This window comes from Pungitius pungitius, chromosome 3 (assembly GCF_949316345.1).
Source record: "Pungitius pungitius chromosome 3, fPunPun2.1, whole genome shotgun sequence".
Lineage (NCBI taxonomy): Eukaryota > Metazoa > Chordata > Actinopteri > Perciformes > Gasterosteidae > Pungitius > Pungitius pungitius.
This window is the reverse complement of record NC_084902.1, coordinates 17,142,558-17,166,955: the sequence shown is the minus strand read 5'-3', so window position 1 is coordinate 17,166,955 and position 24,398 is coordinate 17,142,558. Positions and strand designations below refer to the sequence as shown.

General features: G+C 43.0%; 2 protein-coding genes across 3 annotated transcripts; one reads left to right on the top strand and one right to left on the bottom strand.

Moving 5' to 3' along the window:
• The first annotated feature begins 19 nt into the window (after positions 1 to 19).
• Positions 20 to 17,419, top strand: cep295 (centrosomal protein 295). Of its 2 annotated transcripts, none has more exons than XM_037464700.2 (28): positions 20 to 426; positions 1,091 to 1,291; positions 1,403 to 1,527; positions 1,627 to 1,720; positions 1,978 to 2,091; positions 2,180 to 2,320; positions 3,110 to 3,293; positions 3,557 to 3,736; positions 3,955 to 4,188; positions 5,314 to 5,411; positions 5,660 to 5,872; positions 6,000 to 6,076; positions 6,175 to 6,991; positions 7,174 to 7,348; positions 7,528 to 7,725; positions 7,821 to 8,033; positions 8,131 to 8,228; positions 9,011 to 9,107; positions 10,145 to 10,369; positions 10,826 to 11,443; positions 11,954 to 12,127; positions 12,284 to 12,738; positions 12,963 to 13,133; positions 15,784 to 15,844; positions 16,447 to 16,719; positions 16,796 to 16,892; positions 17,131 to 17,230; positions 17,327 to 17,419. In XM_037464700.2, the coding sequence occupies exons 1-28, from the start codon at positions 328 to 330 to the stop codon at positions 17,360 to 17,362; spliced, it is 5,568 nt and encodes a 1,855-aa protein (XP_037320597.2). In that variant the 5' UTR covers positions 20 to 327; the 3' UTR covers positions 17,363 to 17,419. The 2 variants fall into 2 exon arrangements, with proteins under 2 accessions (XP_037320597.2, XP_037320588.2); XM_037464691.2 differs by having other exon boundaries at positions 3,952 to 4,188.
• ech1 (enoyl CoA hydratase 1, peroxisomal) lies at positions 17,270 to 24,099 on the bottom strand. The gene is made up of 11 exons (XM_037464740.2): positions 24,032 to 24,099; positions 23,684 to 23,754; positions 22,229 to 22,397; positions 21,183 to 21,271; positions 20,981 to 21,105; positions 20,830 to 20,878; positions 20,104 to 20,168; positions 19,641 to 19,711; positions 19,040 to 19,111; positions 18,411 to 18,561; positions 17,270 to 18,182 (listed from the first exon to the last, which is right to left on the bottom strand). Exons 2-11 carry the CDS (start codon positions 23,718 to 23,720, stop codon positions 18,078 to 18,080), a joined length of 933 nt encoding a protein of 310 aa, XP_037320637.1. The 5' UTR covers positions 23,721 to 23,754; positions 24,032 to 24,099; the 3' UTR covers positions 17,270 to 18,077.
• Positions 24,100 to 24,398: the final 299 nt, after the last annotated feature.

Below are 24,398 nucleotides of genomic sequence, written 5' to 3'. Positions count from 1 at the left end.
GTTTCTGTAATCACGGAACGGGTCCGGCGGGCAGTTTAAACCACCGGATGTTACGTGTGGGATAAAAACGTTCACTCTTTTCGTCATGTTGGCATGGATTTCTGGTCATAAACCAAACGCAGGGGGTTGATTTCGGCTTTGTTCGATAGCGGCATTTTTTCTATAGTAAATACGAATGCCTTTTAAGTTTAAACCAGAATGTTTTGGGCGTGAATCCCGCAGCACTATGAAGCTAAATCTTACTAGCCATGCGCTAACAAAATTGCTAACTTTATCTATGACTTTACCTGCTTTTTTGGAAATGGCCACGGGAAATATTTGAGGAACATGAAGAGAAAAGTGGCCAAATTAAGACTAAGTCCGAACGAAGAGGCTCGTTTAATCCGAGAGGAACATGAACGGAGGAGGAAATTACGAATACAACAGGTAAGCTAACATTAATAGCAAGTCTTACTAACGGAACAGGTTAATTTCACTGATGTCTGTGAAGCCTTATTCTTATGATGGGACAGATTTTTTGTTAAGAAAAACTGCCTAAAACTCAAGCCAAGCCAGAACATCTTTTTCTCTCGTAAATGGTTACCTGCAGAGTCACCCACATTAACTTAAATGGCATAAAAATAAGAACGATAACTAGCTTAATTTACCAAGTATGTGTACACGTACAAGCAATCTAATCAACGTGTGCATAGGTTTGTGTGTATATCAGAATATGTTCTGTCTTTAAATTTCCCTCAGCGAAAGAAACAGAATTCGAGAAATCTGGCAGTAAAAAACGAGATCAAATATCAAGTTCCAATATATACTAGAGTTTATGGTTTGGTTTGCCAGAAGTTCTACTGTTGTTCTGTTAGTGCTGGGATATGTTGCAACATGAAGGCAGTGAACATCAAATATTTTCTTAACATGTCCATTTTCTTCACTGTTTGCATCCATGGCCTTCTTTCGAAAAAGGGAACCGTTCCTAAACCTTGCTCTACTAAGTTTTTGATTCACCTTTAATGAAAGACACCGCTCTGGGGAGAGATCAGAATATGCTTTTGTTTACAAGTCTCAGTATGTTCATTTTTCATTTTTTGTACACTTCCAGGTGCGGGAGCAGCAGAGGTATATCTCACTGCAGATCCTTCGGGAGGTCGAGCAGAGACGGCAGCGAGAGCTGGAGCAGCTGGAGAAGCAGCTGAGGAAGGACTGGGAGCGACAGCAGAGGGAGAAACTCCACGCACTGCAGAGACTCTACCAGGAGAGCCTCCAGCTTGTTGGTCAGGGACACAGAAGTGCAAAAGAAAACGTAAGATTCAGTTGGAGACACCAAAAGGGAAATTAACAAGCATCGAAGGAACAGCTGAAACTAAACATTGGATAGAAATTTCCTTTTATGTCTTTCATTTATTTGCGCCAGGAGCCCGACTTGGAAGCCATCGCTCAGAGGGAGGAAGAAAATCACGTCAAAGCAGAGGAGCGTTATCGGGAAGCCCTAAAGGAGCTCAAATCACAGCGGCTTAAAGAGGAGGAGAGGCAAAGCCGGTAAGCAGCCTTCTCAAACATTTGCCTGAAAGCCGTTTAGCTGCTGGAAATAAGTCAGAACTAACTGAACGATAAGTATTTTAATTTGCTTGCCTGTAGATGCATCAATGCCAGGAAGAAGGCGCTGCAGGCGGAAAAGGAAAGATCAGCAAAAGTGGCCAGCCTCCCACTGCCTCTCCCAAACCCTATTCAGGTGCCCGATAAGTGATAGCAATGACACCATTCCCTGTTGGCAGACAAGTTAGCCGGCTGACCGTTTGACTTAACAGTAAGAATTAGGGTGGTAAATTGTAATGTAGTGATCTAGAACAGAAATGTGACGTGTGATTTCAAATACCTGACTAGCCATCTGTCCTGTCCCACTTGCAAAGTAAAACACACACCTTTCAAATTGCATGCCTCAGGTTCTGAACAGAGTGGAGGTAATGTTGGCATCTCTTGTTCCCGCAGAGCATCGATTCCAAGAAGCTGTGTATAGTGAAGAAATCTGATGTGAGTGCCTTTGCCACGACGCACTACCACATGCCTGAGTGCACAGTGGACAGAGAGGCCGACACAAAGCAGGTGATCCATCCTGTCATTGCATGCACTTAAGCCTGGGGTGTGCTTGTCCTGCTTCCTATCAGTTGTTGATCTATGCTTGCGCCTACAGCCAAATGCCCACAAGGGCGCTGAGTTGGAGGTGAGGAGACTGCAGGACTTGGAGAGGGAGGAAAAGCAAAGGCGAGAGGAGCAGCTTGAGAAGGCCCGTCTGAGAGGGAAGGAGGCTCTGAGGAGGGAACATCTTGTCCAGGTACAACTGACTAGCTATCTGAATGAGCAGAGAGACACCAAAACGTGTATCTGAGAGCGGCAATCCATGGCAAACCTGAACACCACTTTCGTTTTGGGTAAACCCCGTACTCCTGCAGCACATCCAGGAATCAGGAAACGTTTATTGCCATTATATGTTAGACATACATGGAATTAGACTTGGCGGTTGGTGCATGACGGAAGACAGTACAATAATGACAACGTAGTACAGCACAATAATGACAACGTAGTGCAGCAATAAGATAAAAATAAAATAAAAATATAATGAAATATATGCTATGGTTTAGTACGCTAAAGCTATGAGTTAGTAAGTTGAGAAATAAAGATAAAGTGCACCAGCTAAACAGAAAGTGATAAGTGAAAGTGACAAAGGGAATGTCCATGGGAGTCAGTCAGGGGGGGCCCCGGGCTCTGTTGATGAGCCTGACTGCCGAAGGGAAGAAACTGTTGGTGTGATCCGACAGTATCTCTCAGGGGATCCGGTCATACAACTTCTCCAGGTCAATAAAACACATAAATAGAACACATGTAGACCGGATGAACATACTCAATTCGGTACTAGGATAAAACACAAGAAGTGGATAATAGTGTTTCTTTATCTGGCATCAGTGCAGAAAATATATTAAGTGGAGGATTGTTTAGCCTTTATTTAAAACATTTAAACCACATCAGCATGAGTAATTATACTACTTCTTCCCTGAGGTGGGGGTCTTGTGAGTGCTTTTGTTTTTACCATATCCTTTTGTTTTTTTTTCTTGATCCCCTTCAGGATCGCGAGCGCTTGTTTATTGAACTGGAGCACATGCAGCAGACAGACCTTCTGAGGAGGAGGCAGCAGGTGTCCCAGATGCCTCCTCAGATCTTCCAGCCTCTCCTGAAGAGACAGGAGACCAGGGAGGACTTCCAAAGGGAGATGGAGTTTGCCTTTGAGGACATGTACACCGGAGAGAGGAGTAAGGGCACTTCCGCCGTGTAGTATCTAGCTTTGAGTGTGTTACCAAAACAAGTAGATTGTCGGACTCCAGAGCGTCACTCCGATGTAGTCGAGGGGGGGGGGGGGGTCACTCTTGTCAATACAGTTTCTCAAATCGTCATTGCGTTGAGCTTTGTTTTTGCATTTGCGTAGCAGATTAGCCTCTGATCTACGGTGGGGCATACCACATACAGTCACATTTGTAATGGAGCCTAGTTAAACCTCCACTGTGTCTGATTCCAGGGGTCAAAGGTGACCTGGTGGTGCAGCTGGTACCCGAGCCTCTGCCAGCTTTGTCCACAAGAAGCCACGACCAAGAGCTGGACGTATCACTGGATGGAATTTCCCCACATGGAGAGGCAGCAACACAACATGATGCTGAGCGGGAAGCCGGCAGCACGGAGCTGGAATTATGTGACAAAGGTGGGGAGAAGCACCACATACTCAAATCTCTATTTTTATTTTCTATAGGTTGCTACAAAATTTGTTTATAAAAGGCCATTCAAACAATAAAATAGATTTATCTTGGATACTGCAATAGATTATATGAACTATGTAAACTATCGAGTGAAGATCCAGACCATGCACCACACAGCCAGATTTGCATTCATGTTTTTTTTTTTCTTCTGTCCTCGCAGCAGAGTCCACCAAACCTGCTCCCAGACGGGCTCTGAAGAAACTCCTGGATCGAATCAGGAGCCAAAAGAACCAGTGGACTGACAATGGCAGTAGCGACTCTGCAGCAGAGTCCTTGACCCCCTGCTTTGTTCAGATCTCAGAGCCGGACACCACCATCAACACAGGCTCTCTGACCAGCGAGGAGAAGAGCCTGGTGCTGCCCACGGAGCTCCGTGCGTCGGCCAACGCAGCGCCCGGTAAGTCGGTCACTCACCAACTGCAGTAGGGCCGAGAACAATGCAATTGATTAAACAATCTATTTTGATACTGTCTGTTATTTCGTCAGGGGGCAAGGGTCCAGAAGGGAAGTTTATTGATAAAGCAGTGCTATCTTAAATGCTATGCGATCCCATTTTAAAAGTTGATTTTAATTTATCAATTTTCACAGTGGTGGAATGTATTTCTAGTTTGTGCTTTATACTTCTTCTCTGCTACACCTCAGTGGGAAACATTGTAGTTTTGGCTCCGCTATATTTATTTGAATAACTTATGTTACTTTGCTGTTTCTGATTGCGAATACAAAATATAATCAACTAATGAATTCTGATAAATTAATGAAACCACTAGACCATAAAGTAATTATGACGCCTGCTTAAAAGGGAATGAAAAGGGGAATTTTATGTTCTGTGCTGTCGACTAAAATCTTGACTGGTTTTTGTTTGTAAGCAAATAAAATGGACTAACACAAAAAACATACACACATCGCATGATGTATACTTTACAGCCGCCAAATTAAATATATTAGGCACAAAATCATGAATCATCCCCGTGGTGCTCCCGTGCCAGGCCATGTCGCTTTTGCATATCTTACAATCAGACATGTCAACCCTCCCGAATTTCAAAGCCCCTCCCGAAAATCTCCCGGACCGACCTTTCTCCTGATTTCCACCCGGACATCAATATTGCTGCACCACCCGTCACTGGGCGCGCTGTTTCAGACCGAACAATAATAAAGGTTACACCTTGAAGTCGAGCGCGGCGATTAGGACCTAAAACTACTGGCGCTGCAAAGAAAACCGCAGCAGCACCCCCTTCAACTTTTTTTTTCTCAGCTCTGCGCGGCGCGCGCAACTTTCTTTTAATACTCAAAGATAATAGTCGCACGACACAACGAATCGATAATGAAATTCGTTGCCAACGCTTTTAATAATCGATTTTAATCGATTTCATCGATTCGTTGTTGCAGCCCTAATTCTGATCAAATTTGAGATATGCTTCTGTTTGGGCTACAAAAATGTTTCATAATTTAGTTCTCTTGAGTTAAAAATGATTGTGTTTTTTGTGTGTGTGTGTGTGTGTGTGTGTGTATATATTTGAACCAGCGCTGGAAACAACGAAGCAGTCAACTCCAGCAGATCCTCCACTTTCTGATTTACTTGCAAGCAGAGTTCGAGAGTTTGAAGACGGACGAAAGAGACGGGTACATGTTGATTCCCGTGATAGAAATGCAGAACCTACTTTTAAACATTGTACATTTGGGAAGGAGCAGGTGACCAGAGGTTTACTCCAGGGACGGTTGTTAGCTCACATCCAGGTTGATAGACGTCCGTCTGTATTCATGAAGCGTGGTTCTCTGAAGAATCTGGTCTGAATTTGCCCCCCCCCCCCCCCCCCCCGCATTGGCGATCTGTTAGATAGATTTTAAGACTTTTTTTTTCCTTCTTTAAGGCAGAAGAACTTGAGCGAGAGAAGCAGGAGCAGGTGGTTCTGCTCCAGGAGCTGGAGGAACAGAAAGCTAAATTGGAGCAGATGCTGCTCGAGGCCCAGCAGGAGAGAGAAGACCTAAAGGCAGTTGTGACCCAGGACGAGCCCCTCAACTCACTGGAACTACCTGTCCATGACCAGGATGTCACCTCTGTCACTCCTGGAATAGCCACTGAGGTAGGCTTCTCAATATTCCTTTCGGTTGCAGTTCTTTAAGTTTTTTTTTTTTTTTTTTAAGACTTCCTTCTGGATACTTTTTGTAAAGTGGTCAGTGTGGAATAATAGCTGCTTCTGCACTCTACAGCTGATGCCTCCTGCAAGTAAAGATGACCACGCCCGAAGGATCAAAGAGTACCAACAGCGGCTGCTCGAACAAAACAAGTGTGTTTTTTGGCATGTAATGAAGCCAATTTATTCTTCAGAGGATCAAAAAGGTATAAAATACTGTCATGGCTTTTTTTAAAAACACTTATTTTTAGGATTCACCAGAGGTCAGTGGAGGTAGCCCGCCACCGCCTGGAGGAATACCAGCGAGCTCTACGCATTCGTTACAACTTGAACGTCGCGTCATTGCAGCCGGCTGTTGGGCCTTCGGGCTTCGTGGCCCCTCTTCCTCTGCACCACGCTCAGCCTGCACATCTGCCAGCTCCCCTGCAACTCTTGACGACCCCTGCGGCACCCGGATACTTCCACGGCAGACCACTCAGCCCTGTCGAAGTTCCCCGGGTAGAGTCCGACATGTTGCTTCCGCCCTCAGAACTTCCCGGCTCCAAGCTCCTGCCGCCGTCTGCAGTTGGATGTCTTTCGAACGACACTAGGGGCCACAGACCGGATGTCACCGCCTGGCTGACTGATAACATAATGGAGAGAGTGACTGAGCACCTTCCAGTAAGAGTGAGACCTTCCTCCGAGCCACCTTCTCACCATCTGTTACCAACCCATCCGCCGGCCAGCATCCCGTCGATGATCCCGTCTGAGCCCGTCCGAGCCATTAGCCCGTGCACCGCAGATGGAGTACCTCCGGTAGTGCGAGGTCCTATGTCACATGGCTCCCTGCCGCCTGGGTACCCGTGCTCTGGGGAGGAGGCCGACAGCAATATGGAGAGGCAGAGGCTACAGCTGCTGGAGGTGAAGAGACGGGCACTGGAGCAGAGGGAGGCTGTCGCGCTGCGGCAGAGGTGGCAAGAAGAGGAGCAGCAGAGACGGGAAGAACAGCAACGTGAACAGGAAGCGGAGATGGAGCAGATGAGAAGGCAAAAGGAGATGCTGCAAGCTCTGATTCATACTGAAGAACCTGTAAGTGAGGGAACAATTATCGCCCAGGGGTTTCTGGTTGTAGACAAATCGTTTAGTTTTTTACAACAATGTTCTTTAAGTTGAGCAATGATATGAATGAATTTGAATATACTTTTATTGGGATGGTTTCTACACTTGAAAGGAGATCACTGAGTCGGCATTTAAGTATAGTTCACCCACAGCTTGTTCCAGAGGCCGCCGCTGAAGTGGTGGTTTCAGAGGACATCGCCAAGACCCGCCTCAAGCTACTGGCGTCTCTGCTGAGAGCTATAGAGGAGTCTAATGGAGGAACTTTAGCTCACTTAGAGGCCCCGGAAGAGAAAGATCACTCTCCTCGGCAACTGCCTTCTGACAGTGGTGAGAATGGAAATCTCTCCACTATTTTGTTTTATAATTGGAATCTTCCCAAAAGTGCGACATTGTCCCTTTCTGTTTTGATACTTGTTACTAATTATGAATTAATTTGTCCCTTTTCTTTTAAATTCCAATCCATTGAACCATATCTTGCTTTAATGATTTTTTTTTTCTCCATTTAGAGCACATCCGTCAGAGCGACGTTCCTGCCGGACCTGCCTCAGTGTCAGTCTTTCCCTCAGGATTCTACCCTCCACCCCGAGCAGCAAAGCCCCCAGTGACCCGCTTCAGGCTGTGCGCCACGGAGGTGATGATGGAGCAACACGAGCTCAGTGCTATTCAAGAGGTGGAGACACCGGTTGACTCTAGCCAAGTCGCAGGTGAGCTTAGATCCAGCAACACACAACATCACATGCACACACCCTGTGACGAGCTATTCAGAGTTGATTGGATTGTCTGTGTTTCCGACCCACAGGCCCGGAGGATAGTGGGACAGTCCCCTCGCAGGCTCTGTGCCTGGACCAGCAGAAGGACTTGGAATTGTCCACGTCCTCTGACAGGACCGAGCAGGCACCCTCTTGGTCAAGCAGTAGGCAGCGGTCGGCCGAACGATCCTCCGGGTCGAGCTCAGGAGGTACCTGGAGGGAGAGGCTGCCGATGGGAACGTCTCCAGAATCCTCTGGGTCTGGTATGTAGAGTGCAGCTGAAGAAATCAAGACTACGGCTGGAAGGAATATGTTTTACTATCTGATTAGAAAATTAAACTATTTCCTCTCTGATACCAGATTCAGTCGGGAGGATGACCTCACCGCTTTCCTCCGACTCTGGGAGAGGAGCCGACTATTCTGGTCCTGCGGTCACAAGCCACAGACCCTCTACAGAGGTAACTCATCCTGCCTGACAGGCTTCTTCTTCTTCTTTCAAGTCTCCCACATTGTGGCAAACAGAGACTGATCCGAAAGTTACAAGGAAAGGAAAAGTTCTGACTAAAATACAGTGAAAAAGCATCTGTCTAACGTTTCTGTCAGTGTTATGTAACTGGGACGCTGCAGTTAATACTGCATCCCTAAAACACTTGAGATTGTGCTGGATCCATGATAAAAAGATCTGAATGCCTGAGCCATATCTGCCTCAGCTTCTGATTATGCTTGAAGCTCTTTCTATGTCACGCTTTGTCTTATGTGTAGTGAATGTGTACATGTTTCTGTTCAGAGCGATGATGTGAATTTACCAGACCTAAAGTGTATTTGATAAAAATACATTTCATGATGGTTGCTACACTTGAACTGAGCTCTCTTACTTTGTGTGTGTGTGTGTTCGTGTGTGTGTTCGTGTGTGTGTTCGTGTTCAGAGCGATGATGTGAATTTACCAGACCTAAAGTGTATTTGATAAAAATACATTTCATGATGGTTGCTACACTTGAACTGAGCTCTCTTACTCTGTGTGTGTGTGTGTGTGTGTGTGTGTGTGTGTGTGTGTGTGTTCGTGTGTGTGTGTTCGTGTTCAGAGCGATGATGTGAATTTACCAGACCCAACGTGTATTTGATAAAAATGCATTGCATGAGGGCTTCTACACTTGAACTGAGCTCATTGAGATTGTGTTCATGTGCGTGTCTCACATAACGTGTCCCCTTTTTAACAATTAATATGTGTGCATGTGTCAGTCTGCACATAGGCCCCATGATTCTGACTGCCTCTCCTCCACCACCATCTCCACCGGCAGCTACATCACCACCGATCCTGAGCTCAACGTTGATGCCGGTGAGGAACTGAGGCACATGGCTCGTAGCACGGGGCGCTTTTTGTTTTGTGGTTTGTTCTTGATATTAGTGCTTTGAAACTTGTTAAATCTCTCAAAGTCAACAGACTATGTAGAAGCAGAGAAGTATTTAAATGGCCAAAGTTTGGTAAATCTTTACTATTTGCTTAATGATCTGGTTAGATGAGTCCAAATAGAAAGCATTTTTTTGTGATCTGCTGTAATTTGCTTCAATTCTGATTTGTATCACTCTTGATTATAGTTCAGATGTTTTTCAAACAGGGTTCTATGAGGCACGTTTATATAGTCTGTGTGTTACGGCTGGTAGTCGGCATACCCCCAGTTAAATAAAACAATCAGCACAGGGGCAGAGCAATGTAAAACCCATTTTAGACACCTGAAAAGATAGTTCCTTTTGTTCTGCAAGGTAAAATACCTAACTAAATTATTATTTTTTTTCATCAAAGCAGTCTATTTTTGAAGCAAGCATAGCTGGAGGTATCCGTTCCCCGCCAGAACGAGCTCTCTGCCGGCAAGGGAGGGCAGTGAAGCTATTCTAATTGTAACATACTCATGGGGCCTCATGCATGTACATTTACATTTAATAGATGTTATGCGCATTTTGCGCATCCACTCTCTTTAGGGAAAACTCCCACTCTCCCCTTGACCCTCTTGTGAATGCATATGCCACGGAAAGCGCCATTTGCAGTTTCCGCGATAGGCCTTCTGCGATTTCACCTCAGTGCGGCATGTTGGTACATACCTAGCCATACTTTTATACGCACATTGCGAAACAAATACGTCTAAAGTGGGCGCAAAAGTGTTAGTACTTGTGGCCCTTAGTGTGCTGTAGATTATACATTTCTAAAATGCGCTTGCCGTATGTCCAATCTACAGCGGTACATTTCTTTGCTCCTGTGCTGGTACTCTTTTCTGGTTTTCCAAACCCCATCTACTGTAGGTAATACACTGACAAGTAACTCGTACTATAACCAGCCTAAATACGTTTTCCTCTCGTTCTCCACCACCTCTTCCTTAGATAAATCCCCATCGCTAAGACATTGTGCTGAGCCAGGACGAGGAGAACATTCACTGGATATCTCATCGCCGTCCGCTCACAGCTCGTGCATCATCGACAGCTCGGTCGCAGGCCGTCCCGGTCAGGCTGTGGACTCTCTGTTTAACGACAGCAGCATCCAGCACATTATAGACAAATACACAAGGGAGCTCAACCTTTCACTCAGCGCTGCTGGCCGGACCACAGGTAATGCGATGCGTTTCAGGGATTCTCTCTCACTTCTCAGCTTGACGGATATCAGAATGCTGGTGTTGGCTGCAATGCCTTTTGGATATTTTAATGAATGCTTCATTCGACTACATCTGCTTGTGGTGGGGTTTGAAATATTTGGCAATGACCGGCATCACAGCCTGCATTTGCGTGTGCATGAGCTATGATGTGAATCTACCTCGACCTAATGTATTTGCATAAAATACCTTCATGAGGGCTTCTACACTTGAACTGAGCTCAGTGAGAAATCGGTCCCTGCAATGGCTTTTTAGGACATTGTTCTCGAAATTTACGGGAAAGGTACAGAGGCCATCCCAATTAATGTGTCATGGCAACAAATGTGTTTGAGTATGAGCAGGCCAAATATGCTAGCAGCACATGATTTTTTTTTTAACCTGACGTTTGCATATTGTTTTCGCTTTCTCATTGCAGATAGTGAAGGCTCATACTTGGAGCAACCCGGCTCTTCAGTGTCAGAGCAGGCTTTGGTTGGAGTATCCGAGAGAGGAGTAGAGGATGAAAGGTCTTTGTCTCGCCGGTCTCTTCCCTCAGACACCGAGGGAGATCAGAAGGGAGGCCTGGTCAGTGATTCACAACCCACAATAGATCCGATTCTGGAGCACTTCTTGGGAGAGGACCCTACAATCACTGAGTACCAAGAGCAGGACTCTTTTAGACCTCTGATAGGCCAGCTGGCGGACCAGTCGTCCTGCCTCGCCGCCGAGCCGAGGGACTCAGCCATGCAGCTGCTCGTCGGCCTACCGTTTGCTCACTCCTCCGTGATTTGTCAGCCACCAGGCCCATCGGGTTCGGTGAGCTTTGACCAAGGCAGATGGGATTCCACACTGAGCCATATGATCAGTCGACTCTCCCATCAGCCCAGCTCCCACTGGCCAAGTGGCGGGCAGGACTTTTACGCCGACTACCTGACGAGTCGGGTGGCATCGGAGCAGGCGACCACAGGGCTGGATGGAGATTTGGAGGACAGCCAGATGAGGCCGCTGGTTGTTGAGCAGGATGAGTCGGCTGGCCAGGACAGTGAAATCTCAGGTGCGTGCGTGCGTGTGTGCGTGTGGCAATTGAAGGATTGTGAGGTCTCAACTTGCTAGTAAACAAAAGACCAGACTGCACCCTTTCAAAGTAATTTTATGATGGCTATTTATCATCTTTACAATGTTTGTTTGAGCCAAACCATTAATAATAAACAGATGAATCATTGATGCCAACCTTTTCATGAAATTTGAACTGTTAAATCAAATTCTGTGTATATATGTAAACTTAGTCCAATTGAAACCTCCATTCAACCTAAATGATATATTCTGTGAATTTTGAAGAGCTTTGCTTAACACCATTCTTGTTAATATATAATACAAGCTTGTTCATTTTGGAAGCTGTTCCTTTTTTAATCCTGATTACTCGGATCTTTGTCTCCTTATGTTTGTCATTATGGCAGAAGAATCAAAAGAATAGTAGAAAGAATGGCAAAAGAATATGTCCGTCCTCATACGTTTCCTCTCCTCAAGGTGTGCATTTTTCATCAACTCCTCTGGGTTTTTGTAGATGAAAGAACACTCGTGGATCTTGGTGTCTCAACGGAGGGCGGTGTGCCGTTGTACCCAGTGTTGCCTCCTGAACCCTCGTCAGATGGTGCCTCAGCTTCTGCTGGGCATCCACATCACCTCACCGCGCAGGACAAAATCAGTCCAATGGACCTGGTCCCGGAGAGGACTGAAGGTGAGTACTTTTTCTATTAGTTAACATTGTTTGAACTTTTCAGAAAGGCCCTGTGCTCCTGAGTGGCCTGCCAGAGAAACACGCTATACAGACATTCAGCCATAACAAGCGTGAAACATGGTGTGCCTGATGTTCATATTTATCACACTCCTTCAGCGTTTCCAGACTCCTTCCACCCAATGCTGGCTGAGATCACCCACAACGAAACGGCAGACCCCTCCATGACCTTCCATCTGCCTGAACACAATGTGCCTACGTCTCCTGAGGGACAGCCGGCCAGCGGGGAACATGCAGTTTCCACGTCTTCTGTTGAGTTTGAAACCAACACTGATGAGTTCGAGCCGTCACCCGAACGCCTCAGAGCGGAGGAGCCGTCGAGCTGCGTGGAAGCTTCCCCCGCCCTGCAGGATTCCTTCTCTCAGCTGATCGCCTCCCAGTGCCGGCCTCACGAGTCCGTCCTCACGCTGTCCCCAGACACCAGGACAGACGGAGAGCCAGCGGCTGCACTCTTGTCACGTTTGACGGTGTGTGATGATCCACCGACCGTGGAAATAATGGAGGGGGCCGATGAAGACAGAAACCACGTTTGTCCTTTGTTAGATAGAATATTGGTACGATTTTTTTCTTGTTCACTAAATCAGACACCAACAAAATTTTGCAACGCCCATAAATGCAACACCTAAAAATTGTCCTGCTCTCGAGCTAAAGGACGTTTAATGAAGACACATAGGTCGAAGTTTATTTTGGAACATGGGTTACGTTTTTTAAGCCTTCTTTCTTATGTGCAATGTGATAATTTTTATATGTGTACTTGTTGTCCCTTTCTGTCTCCCAGGAGGCTGCTGGTGAGAAGGGGATCTTAGAGCAGTCAGAGATAACACTAGTGAGCCTGACCGACACCACGCTGCAGGACCAAGAGACAATTGTTTCTGAGAAAGAGGAAAAGTGGGAAGACAAACATCGGGAAGGAGTGGAAGAAAAGGGACTGCAAGCTCAAGAGACAGAGGTGACTATCTATATATGTTTGACTTCAGCAGGCAAGGCAAATGTATTTGTAGGCATATAGCACATTACAACAAGCCATTTTTAAAGTGCTACATGAGGGACCAGGGTAGGTATGAAGCAGGGCACAACACAAAATTGCATTTAGATAACTAAAGTCAATACAAGATCTTTTATTACCATCTTTCTTTGGAAGTAAGACAGTGGGTTTACACTACTCCTCCATACCGCAATGATGCCTAAAAACAGCATTTTTAAGGACATCGGGGGGCGCGCAGAGATTCTGGAGCTCATTCTTCGCACCACTTCATCCTTTGAGCTTGAATTTTGTGGGGTTTTTTTAAAAGGTTAATGTAATGTGTCTCTGGTTACCACCTGGCACAGAAGTGGCAACAAAAAGGGAGGCCACACATAAACATTGTCAATATACAGTTTATTTTGAGGTGAGGCTGGTGCAGTAGACCCTGGTGGGAGAGACCCAGACACATTATTACATTAGTCATTTAGCAGACGCTTTTATCCAAAGCAAATGCATTTCAACCATAGACATCAGATAATTGGTGAGAGGCAAGTGTTTCAGCTCCTCCCACCAGGAAGCTCCTGGCAGAGGAGGAACGCAGCCAGCTGAGTGGGAGGGTCATCACACTCCTCAGGAGTAGCTATATCATACGTGATGTCAAGACTTCTGCTAGCATAGTCTATTATATAGTCTATTACAGAGGTGGGACAAAGTCATTGTTATGCAAGTCACAAGTAAGTCTCAAGTCAAAAGTCTAATCATTTTAGTTTCGAGTCATTTCAAGTCCTCTTATTACAGAAAATCCCTTATAACCACATGTTTTATTTGAAACTACTCTTTACTCATATCAATGTTGTGTTAATATTCATTGTCTATTGTACACTAAGGTATACGATAATACATTTCCGTTTATGCAATATTAAGAATATTTTCACTGCTTCAAAAGCCCTTCCATCAAGAAACCGAAGTCATATGCTTTAAAGCAAAGTGGGGACGGGGAACTCTGGGTGATGGTGCGCTGCCTCACAGACCTAGACTACGAAGGGAAGGGAAGGGTAATGGTGGATTGACTGTGACTGTGTTATAGTACTTAAAAACGGACGTTGACATAATGTTGGCGAGGATTTCCATCGAAGTCTGAATCCGGGTTTAAAAATCCTGATTTTTGTAACCATGAACGAGCTGTCTCGTTGATACGGTAAAATGCTCGTGAGTTACGGTACATTTGATAAGGTGCTCAGCATTCGTTCAAAACTTACCTTTCTTTGTGCAACTTCAGGTGTCGAACAAAGTTGGACGTTGTGGCAGCTCCGTCTGTAATCTTCGACCCGCATGTTTTGCAAATAGCAACTCGTTTTTTGTCGACTACCTCGTAATTTTCATAGCCAAACGAAACTATCTTCGGTATCATTTTTCCAACTGGCGCGTTGTTGCGCTTCATTGGTTGTCTTGCAATGTGCCTGTTTAGATGCTGTTGAATCAGAACCAGGTGGGACTGCAGTGATTGGATGTCGTGCAGGCAGCGCGCGCTCTCTGCATACAGGTGGCGCACATTTTTGACAGATGCAGATAAACAGAGCGGCGCGGCCGTGTGAAAATGTTTTCCCCCAGTTTTCATGGGAAGTAGCAAGTCTTCTCGAGTCCAAGTGAAGTCACGAGTCATCGATGTTAAAGTCCAAGTCGAGTTGCAAGTCTTTGTACGTTTTGTCGAGTCTGAAGTCATCAAATTCATGACTCGAGTCCACACCTCTGGTCTATTATTACAGACATGAAGCGATTTCTTGGTCCTTACCCAACCACCCGATTGGAGTGGCTTTAGGGTAACATTATCAGGCTGCGGTTTTTGACATTGAAGACAGCTTTTGCAATATTGGGCCACATCAGCAAGTAGACCCGGCCAGTAGAAATATTTCTTTAAACTTTTGTCTTTCCATAAGTGGCCTGCCCACGGTATAGATGACCCAGCTTGAGCATTATTTCTCTTTCAGATTTAGGTACCATTATCTGTTTGACTGATCCTTGCTTGTGATACAGTATCCCATTTTCTCTGAAATATCCATATTCTTTAATCACTTAAAGTACTTTCCCTCCCTCCAATGGCCTTGCCTGCTGTAGGTAAGGTATTTTGTTGCATGGCCTCCCGATCTTGTCAACTCCTCGTCTTCCGATCAAGTCTCCAGCACAAAGCACATCTGGGATAGTTTCACAGGATTTTTGGGATAAACAGGTTTTGTGTGTCCCTCTTCCCCACTCAAATAAAATAGGACTTCACCTCTATATCTTGCTTTATTCTTTCCAGTAGTATGTTATGGTTGACCGTGTCAAATGCAGCTCTGACAAGACTAAAGACTGTATTTCTGCGTTTGAAGTGGATAAGCATTTTCAATATTATAGTGCTGTCCAAAGCCAAAGAGAAGACATCAAATCAGTTATTTACAGCCAGTTAAGATATAGAATAATGCTTTTCAAATCATTTTACTCAAAGTTGGGGGATGGGGTGGGATTTCTTGATATTTGCCTTATAAGGTGAATTGTTGCAGAGTCTAAATTTACCTTTTTCGGAGTGGTTTAAAAATAATCTTTGTTAGGAACAGGCGTCTTTCTATACTCTGAACACAAACCTCTGTTCTTCTAGGGTTCTAAATCCACGTCGTTATGGGCTGGGAGCCCAGAAGACGGGAACAACCCATTTCCAGGTAAAATCCCAACAGGTCGACTGAATTTCTGTACAACTATTTCTATCTCAGATATTTTGTATCTGGAACAACAATCAACATACTCAAACAGCTTTAATTAAAAGCTGTAATGCATGGCCACATTTGCCAAATAAGGGGCAGCAATTCATCTCTTATTGTCATTCAAACTGTGTACAATTACTGAGAATCTGTTTAGTTTGACTTGCTTAAAGCCTCAATCTCAGCAAGACTGAGTAAAACCATATCAAAACTACATGACTTCTGTTTTTTGGTAAGTTTTGTATTCGTTCCATTATGTTGTTAAAATAGACAACGTTAGGAGTTATCAGTCCTAAAAAAAAAAAATAAATAAATAAAAAAAAGTGAGTTCACCTTCAAAACCCATTTTCCAGCAGTAGAGACCCAAGACAATATGTACTCAGGTTTTAGTTCTTGCGTCGCTTCTTTTCTTTGCCTCCAAATCTGGTTTGTTTAATATGGTCTTTTGTGTTTATCAACCAACTGACGATGCTCAGGGAGTTCTCTCAGTAGGTAGAGGTACATGTTGGCCTGGAGCTAGCTGGTTACTCATTTTGTGAAAAACATCCCCTCCCTATATCCAGTGACGCTCCTGGAATTTCAGTGGGGTCCCGGCAAAGATCTGCAGGAGGTCCACCAGCAGACGCGCAGAGCGCTGCTCCAGAGATCGTCCCGCAGGGTGGAGAGGATCAAGGTTAATGCTAAGGAATCTAACCCAGCCCCCAGAAAGGCAAAGATGAAATCCGAAACACCTCGTCAGATAAACGCCAAGTCAAAGGGGGGACCAGCAGAGCCACATCGAACCACTAAGAAATCTGCTTCCATCCAGCAGAAAAGGCCCCTGCTTCCCCCTCCAGGTATCCCACACTTCACATCAACACTTTTTTGGCACGCAACTGATCTCTCGTCTAATTTCTTTCTGTGTTCTCTCAGCAAATGATCCCAGGATTAACGAGGTGTGTGAGGTGAAGAGCAGCACATCGGAGCAAAGGAAGCGGGATGTTTCTGAGATGCACCAGAGAACTCAAAGGTACTCCTACGGTATTATCAGCTTTTAACCTATAGTCAACGGAGGCGTACATTTTGCTTGTACTACTACTCAAATAATTTAATCTTTAAGGGCTGACTGTATAATTATTTCCTCAACTAGGTACACACAAAAACCTTTGACAAAGGAGTTAATTTTGAAAGCTTCCAAACACCAACAGACTTGTTACATTATAGCTTTCATTTATTGCATTCAATATCTGTACTATGTGTTGCTGCAGACTGTATGAGCAGTTGGAGGAGGTGAAGCATCAAAAAGCCATCAGGAACCGACTGCAGTCTTATGAAGCTAATAGACTGAAGGCTAAAGAGTTCCACAAGGTGATGTTCTTAAATTAGGAGCGTTTGAGGTTTTACAAATATTATGCACCAAACTGTAGTTTTATTCACCTGAATATCCTGCTTATCTCTTTACAGAAAACCTTACAGAAGCTTCGGGCCAAGCAGACGTAGTGACTACGTATCTTCTACGTTAAGTTTTTATAAATAAAGCATTTTAAGTTATTTAAATTCCTTTCTTGCACTTTTTATTTGTAAACTAGCTTGATCACAAAAAGTTGCCGATTCACTTATATTTCAGTCCCCTGGGGGGGGCAGATAGATTCATAATTTAACACTGACTTATAATTGGTTAGTTTATTGAAAAAAAACAACTTCTGTTTCAGACTTTACACAGACGATGACACAAATCTTTGGAATCATATTTCCAGTTGATTTAAGCCTCCATTTCTTAAAAGGAAAATTCAGATAATCTACAGTCACAGTGCAAAATGACTGTAGTTGTTACTGATCCCGTATGGGTGCGTTGGCAAAAACGTTGCTCTTTCCACGAAAGAACTAATTGATGCATAACAATGCACAAAATTAACAGATGGTATGAGTATTATAGGATGGGCTAATACAGCAATTGAGCATATCACTGCTCGCATACATCCTGGTATACCTATGCACAGCTAACATAACTCCTTAACAGGACAATCAAAACAGTCAGTGTATTGGTTTCATCATTTACTAGTAGCTATTGGAAAGTAACATAAAATGTCACAACAAATCATCTTCATATGGCCACGGATCACTAAATGAGTTTTAGAAAGACCAAATTCCATGTGTTTCCTCCCGTTTTCCCCACAGAGGCGACGGCAAGGAAATCATTTTCTGTTTGGAGGTTTTAGAGTTTGGAGAAGGTTATAGTCTTTGGACTCCTCTTCTCCATGGAGGCCTGGGCGGATTTCATCACGTCCTGAGTCTGAAGCATGCTCATGTTCCAGTTAGCCTGAAAAGGGACAACAGAAGCGCTTAATATTGCATTAGCGCCAAGATCAGAAAGTGGCAGGTTCCCACCTCCTTTCTTATATGCAAATGCTATGTGATGGCTTAATGAGCCAACTGAGTACTCGCATGCCTTTTTGGAAAAAGGAACCTGCCACTTTTCCATTTTGGCGTAACCTTGTGTAAATGAAGGCATTGGGCGATGCGGACAAAATAAATGCAGTGTTCTCACCATGTAGTCCAGTCCCTCGGCCACACTGTGGTCCCTGGAGTAGATCAGGTTGACTTTGGTGCCCTGCACGGCTACAGGGCTGCGACCAGCAATCTCCTGGGCCATCTCCAGAGCTGCTACTATCATGACCTCCTTATCTGCAAACACTCGGCTGGAAAGGAAACGTGTGGCGGAAAATGGGCTGCAAATACTTATATTTTGGCACCAGACTATAAAATAATTGCAGATATTCTCTTGTCAATGTCAGTCTTCACAAGGAGTTTTGGATATTCACTTTTTTTTGTGTTACCCCTTCTCCCCCCCACCTTATACCTTAATATCTGGTATCAAAATGATGGCAATTTGCCTGTAGATATCAGAAATGTTCATTTTGAAGTGGGGAAAAAAATGGATACGTTCTCCAAATAAGCCAATGAAAACAAAAGCAACACTTGGAAGTGATTCAATGAGGGACACAGCTGTGAAGATTGAGCATGCAAGCCGAACACACCCCAGTTGTGGCTGACTCGATTCATTTACCCACAAATGTTAGTTCAGCTAGTCACTTTCTGACAGGCTCAGTCGTATTATATAGGAAAGAAAACCACCTTCTGCATCAAAGTGTGTCATTCTATAGGGGATTAATTTACCTGACCAGTCCGCTGCTCTTGGCTTCGTCGGCGAACATCTTTCTGGCAGTCAGAGCCAACTCGTTCACTAGGCTGTAGAAAGTGACACATAACAATATGGACATCATACACAACTTAGTAGAAAAAGTACAGGAAATGTGAAGTCATGAATTTGTATCTAACATGGTGTTAATTATGTATGTTAAAGTATGTTGTCTTGTCAGACGCTTTGTTTGTAGAACTGTTTGATCACAGAAAGATGTATCCATATGTGGGAAAACAGTTCTCTTTTAATCTGTATTTAACATTTTTAATGTCCTTAAAAAGGTTGAGTTTATTTTTTGGCTCCAGTCTATGGATTAGGCTGTTTGTGTGACTAGTTTTAAAAAAGGTTCCGACTTGCCAGAGCCACAAAAATCCAATGGACACTGGCTTTAACAACAAATTGAAACGAACGCCATCCTGTCATGTAACTATCACAAGTAAAATCATTAAATCATTTATTGCCATTTAATGTGTCATTTTGTGTTACGTTGAACACATTACATTGTATTATTGTATTTTCACATATCTAGCAAATTTAAAAGTGAAAGATAATTATAAAAATGTTAATAAAAATGACCTGCGGCTGCCGATGACTTTTGGAAGTCTTTGGAGAGTTCCGACATCTGCAGCAAGTCCAATATCAACTTCCTGTAAAGCCGACCACAAACAGACAGTGATATCATTTACAAGTATCCTAAACTAGATTATCTATGGAGGTATTTCCAAAAATGATTTAATGTTTGTTTTTATACGAGTTTACATAATTTGTCATATACCTAAAACAGCATTGTGAATGATAAATACAACTAAATAGTTTTCACTTGTTTTATAGAGTAAAGAAACTGGGAAAATAAAAATATTTTATGTCCACTCAGTTGATCAAATTAAAATCAGACAATTTATTTTACCATCTTGAAATTTAAAATTGCATATTTTTTAGCACTTTTACAAATTAAATGTTTATTTCCTGTTTTTCAAAAGACATTTCCCATTTCTCCTCAATCATGTCTGGTCCTGATAATTCAATGGAATATACAGACCTTAACCTGGAACCAGGCGTCCTGCGTACACAGGCGGATGTCACAGGCTGTGATCAGATCAACACCTGCCGTAGAGCAGAACATCCAAAGTGAACACAATGGTGGGAAAACTCCTTGAGGCCTCTCACTTTTGCCAGTTTAAATCACACACCATCTGATACAATCTCTGAAATAAGTCCAGTTTTGAAGAGCAGCAATCTTTTCCATGCATCGCAGAATGTTCATCTTTTTGCCTTGCAATGTTTTCATCAGGCTTTTTAAATACAGCAGGCATTTCGTGTTCAGTGGGAAATAAAAGTTAACATCTCAATGAATAACATGAGCAGCAGAAGCACATGGACAAAAACGTTACGGGTTAATTTATGATGCAGATTAAGAATATAAGAGACATGTACAAAAATAATTACAATATAATGTGACAGTTTGATCAAGAAAAAAAAAATACGATTGGTATTTTGTCTGTATTGATTAGATGTAATTTGAATAGTTTGACATTTATGAAAAGTAGCATAATGACATATAGTAAATTATGATATTGTATGGGATGAAAGATTTTATAAGGTGCAAGATAGTGATATGGTTTAAGATAAATTACATATATATAACAGAATATCAAATACTAAAACTATGGGTATAATATAGTACAGTGTACTATTATATAGTATAAAATATTAAAAGTGCATCAGCTACATTGTACTTTGTGTAATGATGATGATGATCCCCTACCTCCCCCAACACAGGCTCCGTGGACGGCCACTACAACAGGCTTTGGACACTAAAAGAGAATACACATGGACAATAAACGGTTATAAATGCTGTCCATCATGTCTGATCTCAGAACACCTCAGTGTGAAGAGCATCACTCTTCAGGTCTAACCTTCTCGATGACGGAGAAGGTCTCCTGATACTTGGCGATTACTCTTTTCATGTTCCAGGCGATTCTGGCGGCGTCATCCCCCTCTGGCATGAGTACGTCGCTGGCCATGTCCATCAGGTCGATACCTGGATGGGAGCACATAACAGAAGACAAATAAAATCATGGAGACAGTGTCATAAACTTTAGATACTACGGTACTTACCGGCGGTGAAGACCTTCCCAGCTCCAGAAACCACGACCACTCTGCAGCCTGGGTCCACAGCTATCTCATTGAAGCAGTCCACCATTTCACTGGGGGGGAAATTACCATCATTGTTGGATATTTGGTTTAATAAATTATGTAAAAGTGCTTTAATCACAAAGTAATGTACTTTACTGTTAAGTAACCATATCAGGACAAATTGTTAGAAAGTACCTCAACACAGTCTGTTAACTATTAAGTTATGAAATAAATAAATATGTTTAAAGAAATAGTAAAACGTTTTTATTTACAAGACTCTTCAGCAACAGATCTCGGCATGCCACAGAGCCAGCGAAAACATTAAAACAAAGTAAAAGCATTGAGTAAAAAAAAAACTCTGTGGCACTGCAGAGTCAAAAGCCCGGTCACCCATGGGCCCAGCTTGGTGTTGGGGATCTTATGACACCTAACAGCACATTAGTGTTTAGATGTGTTAACAAATTGAAAGCTGTATATATTAACATTGCATAAATGGGTCAGTAATCAGCACTGTAACTGGACACGTTTCTTTATAATTGAACAGGTTAGTCAATTCAATTCTCTTTAAGCAAGTTTGTATACAAAAGAAAAATGTACAGTGTTGCTTATTTGTGAAATAAATATACATTTAAGCTTCCAGGGATAAAATTCTTATGTGCTCTCACTTTTATTCATACGTTAGCGATTCTTCATATGTAAAAACTTAAATTGAATTAGGAGATCGAGCCTAAACTTTCTCGTTACCTATGGCAACTTACCAGCAAAACTCTGCTCTTAATTACTTTTTCTTTCCTAAAAGGATGGTTTAAAAAATTAATGGGATACTTCAGCCCCAAAATGATCATTTGTATTTCAAATAAAACTACTTTAATTCCTCAAGCATCATGTCTATTTTTCATTAACATGGGGTGAGTAACTAAATTGGACATGATCATTTCGGGGGAGACGTATTTCTTGAAGCATGTCGTCATCACTTTTAGTTCAAATGAGTCTCAAATGATTGCATATGAACACAAATGTAGTCCTGCCTCCAGAAAGCTTTGTTCATGGCGTTGCGTTTCTCAGGGCGGTGCAGCTCTACGTGTGTGATGGACTCTGCTGGGTGACTGATGGCCAGGGTGGTGTAAGGAGATACGGCACCACCCGAGGACGACATGGCCCTGACCACAGTCGGACCGGGCAGCCAGGATCTCCTGTCTGAGAGCACAGAAGGACACAAACAATAAAACCAGTTCATCCAGAAAGTTGTCAACAACAGACCAAAGCTGTAACTTACATTTAGACACCAACACATAGAGCAATGGAAGCTAGTCAGAAAGTCATCACACAACAAATCATCTGCTGTTAATGTAATGGATGAATCGGTTCAGTCTTGTCAACAAAAATACCAAATATTCTGCTACATTTTTTGATTTTATTGATTTTTCTAACCAGCATACGGTTTATGTACGGTTAGTTCGACTAAATAAGTTCTTATGCTGGGGTTTTGACAGATAAATTCCTTTTAAAGAAATAACTTATTATTCAATAATTGAAAATAGTCCTTATTTGTAGACCTAATCTAGGATATTAGGACAAGGACAACATTGGAATGCAAAGGTGTTAGTATGTGGAGTAAAGTAGAGCTGCAACTATTTGATTATTTCACTTCAGCAAACATTCTCATCAATACATCTTTAGGTTATTTTACAACAACTATTCCAGACTCCTAGGTTCCAAAATATAAAATTGTTATGCCTTTTTTTGATGTCATGGGAATCATATATTCATGCTTCTGGTTTTAAAAAAAATTGTATTTTGCTTTACCAATTTTTCAACATTTTATACACTTTTTTTCAAGGAATTTATGTTACCCTAGATGCTCCTGTACATAAACTTCTGGAAAAGAAAATACATCTTTTTAAAAACAACACACACTTTTGCCAGTCGAGCGGTCTATGCTCCTCTGTCATAGTGAGTAGTTTGTCGGCAGTCTCTGTTTTTTAGCACGATACCGTTCAGAAAACCTTTCATTTTACTAGTGGTGTCCACTCGGTCCTGGTCCTCTCATGCCTCGCTTTACTCCAACGGGCCTGACCTAACAATAACTATAGAAATAGCCAATGCTCTTGCGGATGGTGTGATCTACTTATGAAGGTCATATAGAGGCATAAGTTTACGTCCAATGCAGGACTTTTTTTTGTAACTTTCACTAGTATTTTGGAAAGGTATCAGTACTTATTGTTTCAGAATACCACCTCCACCACTGGTTAAAGCCCCGAGAAGCTCAAAAATACAACCTTGTATGGTGCATGAACCAAGACTACTGATAACCTTTCACCTGCATTGCCCTAAAAAGCTTTTAAACTCTGTTCAATAACGTTAATACTTTCTACAGTTACCTGTGTGCTAACATCAGGTACATTGTAAGGTTTTAGGACATTCCAACACATTTTCATTAATATCATAATAAAGCAGCAAACCAGTAAAACATTGGTACTTACATTTGGTGAGCGCTGACCTGACGAACACTGACAACATCGCCCTTCGAACCTTGCACTCTTTAGTGATTCAGCTACAAGCAGACCTGAGTCATTAATTAGCTTCACCTGCTCCTCCTGTGTGTCTCTGTAGCTCAGGGAGCTGTCAGCTAGCGTTAGCATGTAGCTACTCAGACGCTAGCTAATGCTACGTGATTAGCCTGCTTACATGGAGCGCCAGTTACAAGGCTGGTGCAATAAGACTAGCCGACAGCTGCCTGAGCTACCGCCACAGGATGTACGCAAGTTACTTTGGTTTACGACGGTGGATTACAATAAACATAATGTTTTGTATACCAGTCATGAAAAAACCTTTATTTAGTGTGTCCCAGTCATCTCCACAGCAAGAGCACCGGGCAAGTTAAATGTATAGTGGCCAGTAGAGGAATTACACATTCCGGGTAGACAGACGTTTCTTTATTTGTATTGCGCAATTTCACAAATAGTCAGAGAAACGAGAAACAGGAGAAATAAGAAACAAAGAAAAAGAAATGTCATAAGGAGAGAGACCAATAGAACACTAAGGTCTAAAGAGATTGTGTAGTTGCACACATAACGTTTTATCACAGACAATGCATGCCATGCTGTTTTTCTTTGTTGGGGCATCATTTAATACACACTTTTTATACACAGTTCAAACTCTGTCAAAAAACAGTTTTTAGCTTATAAGCATGTTCAG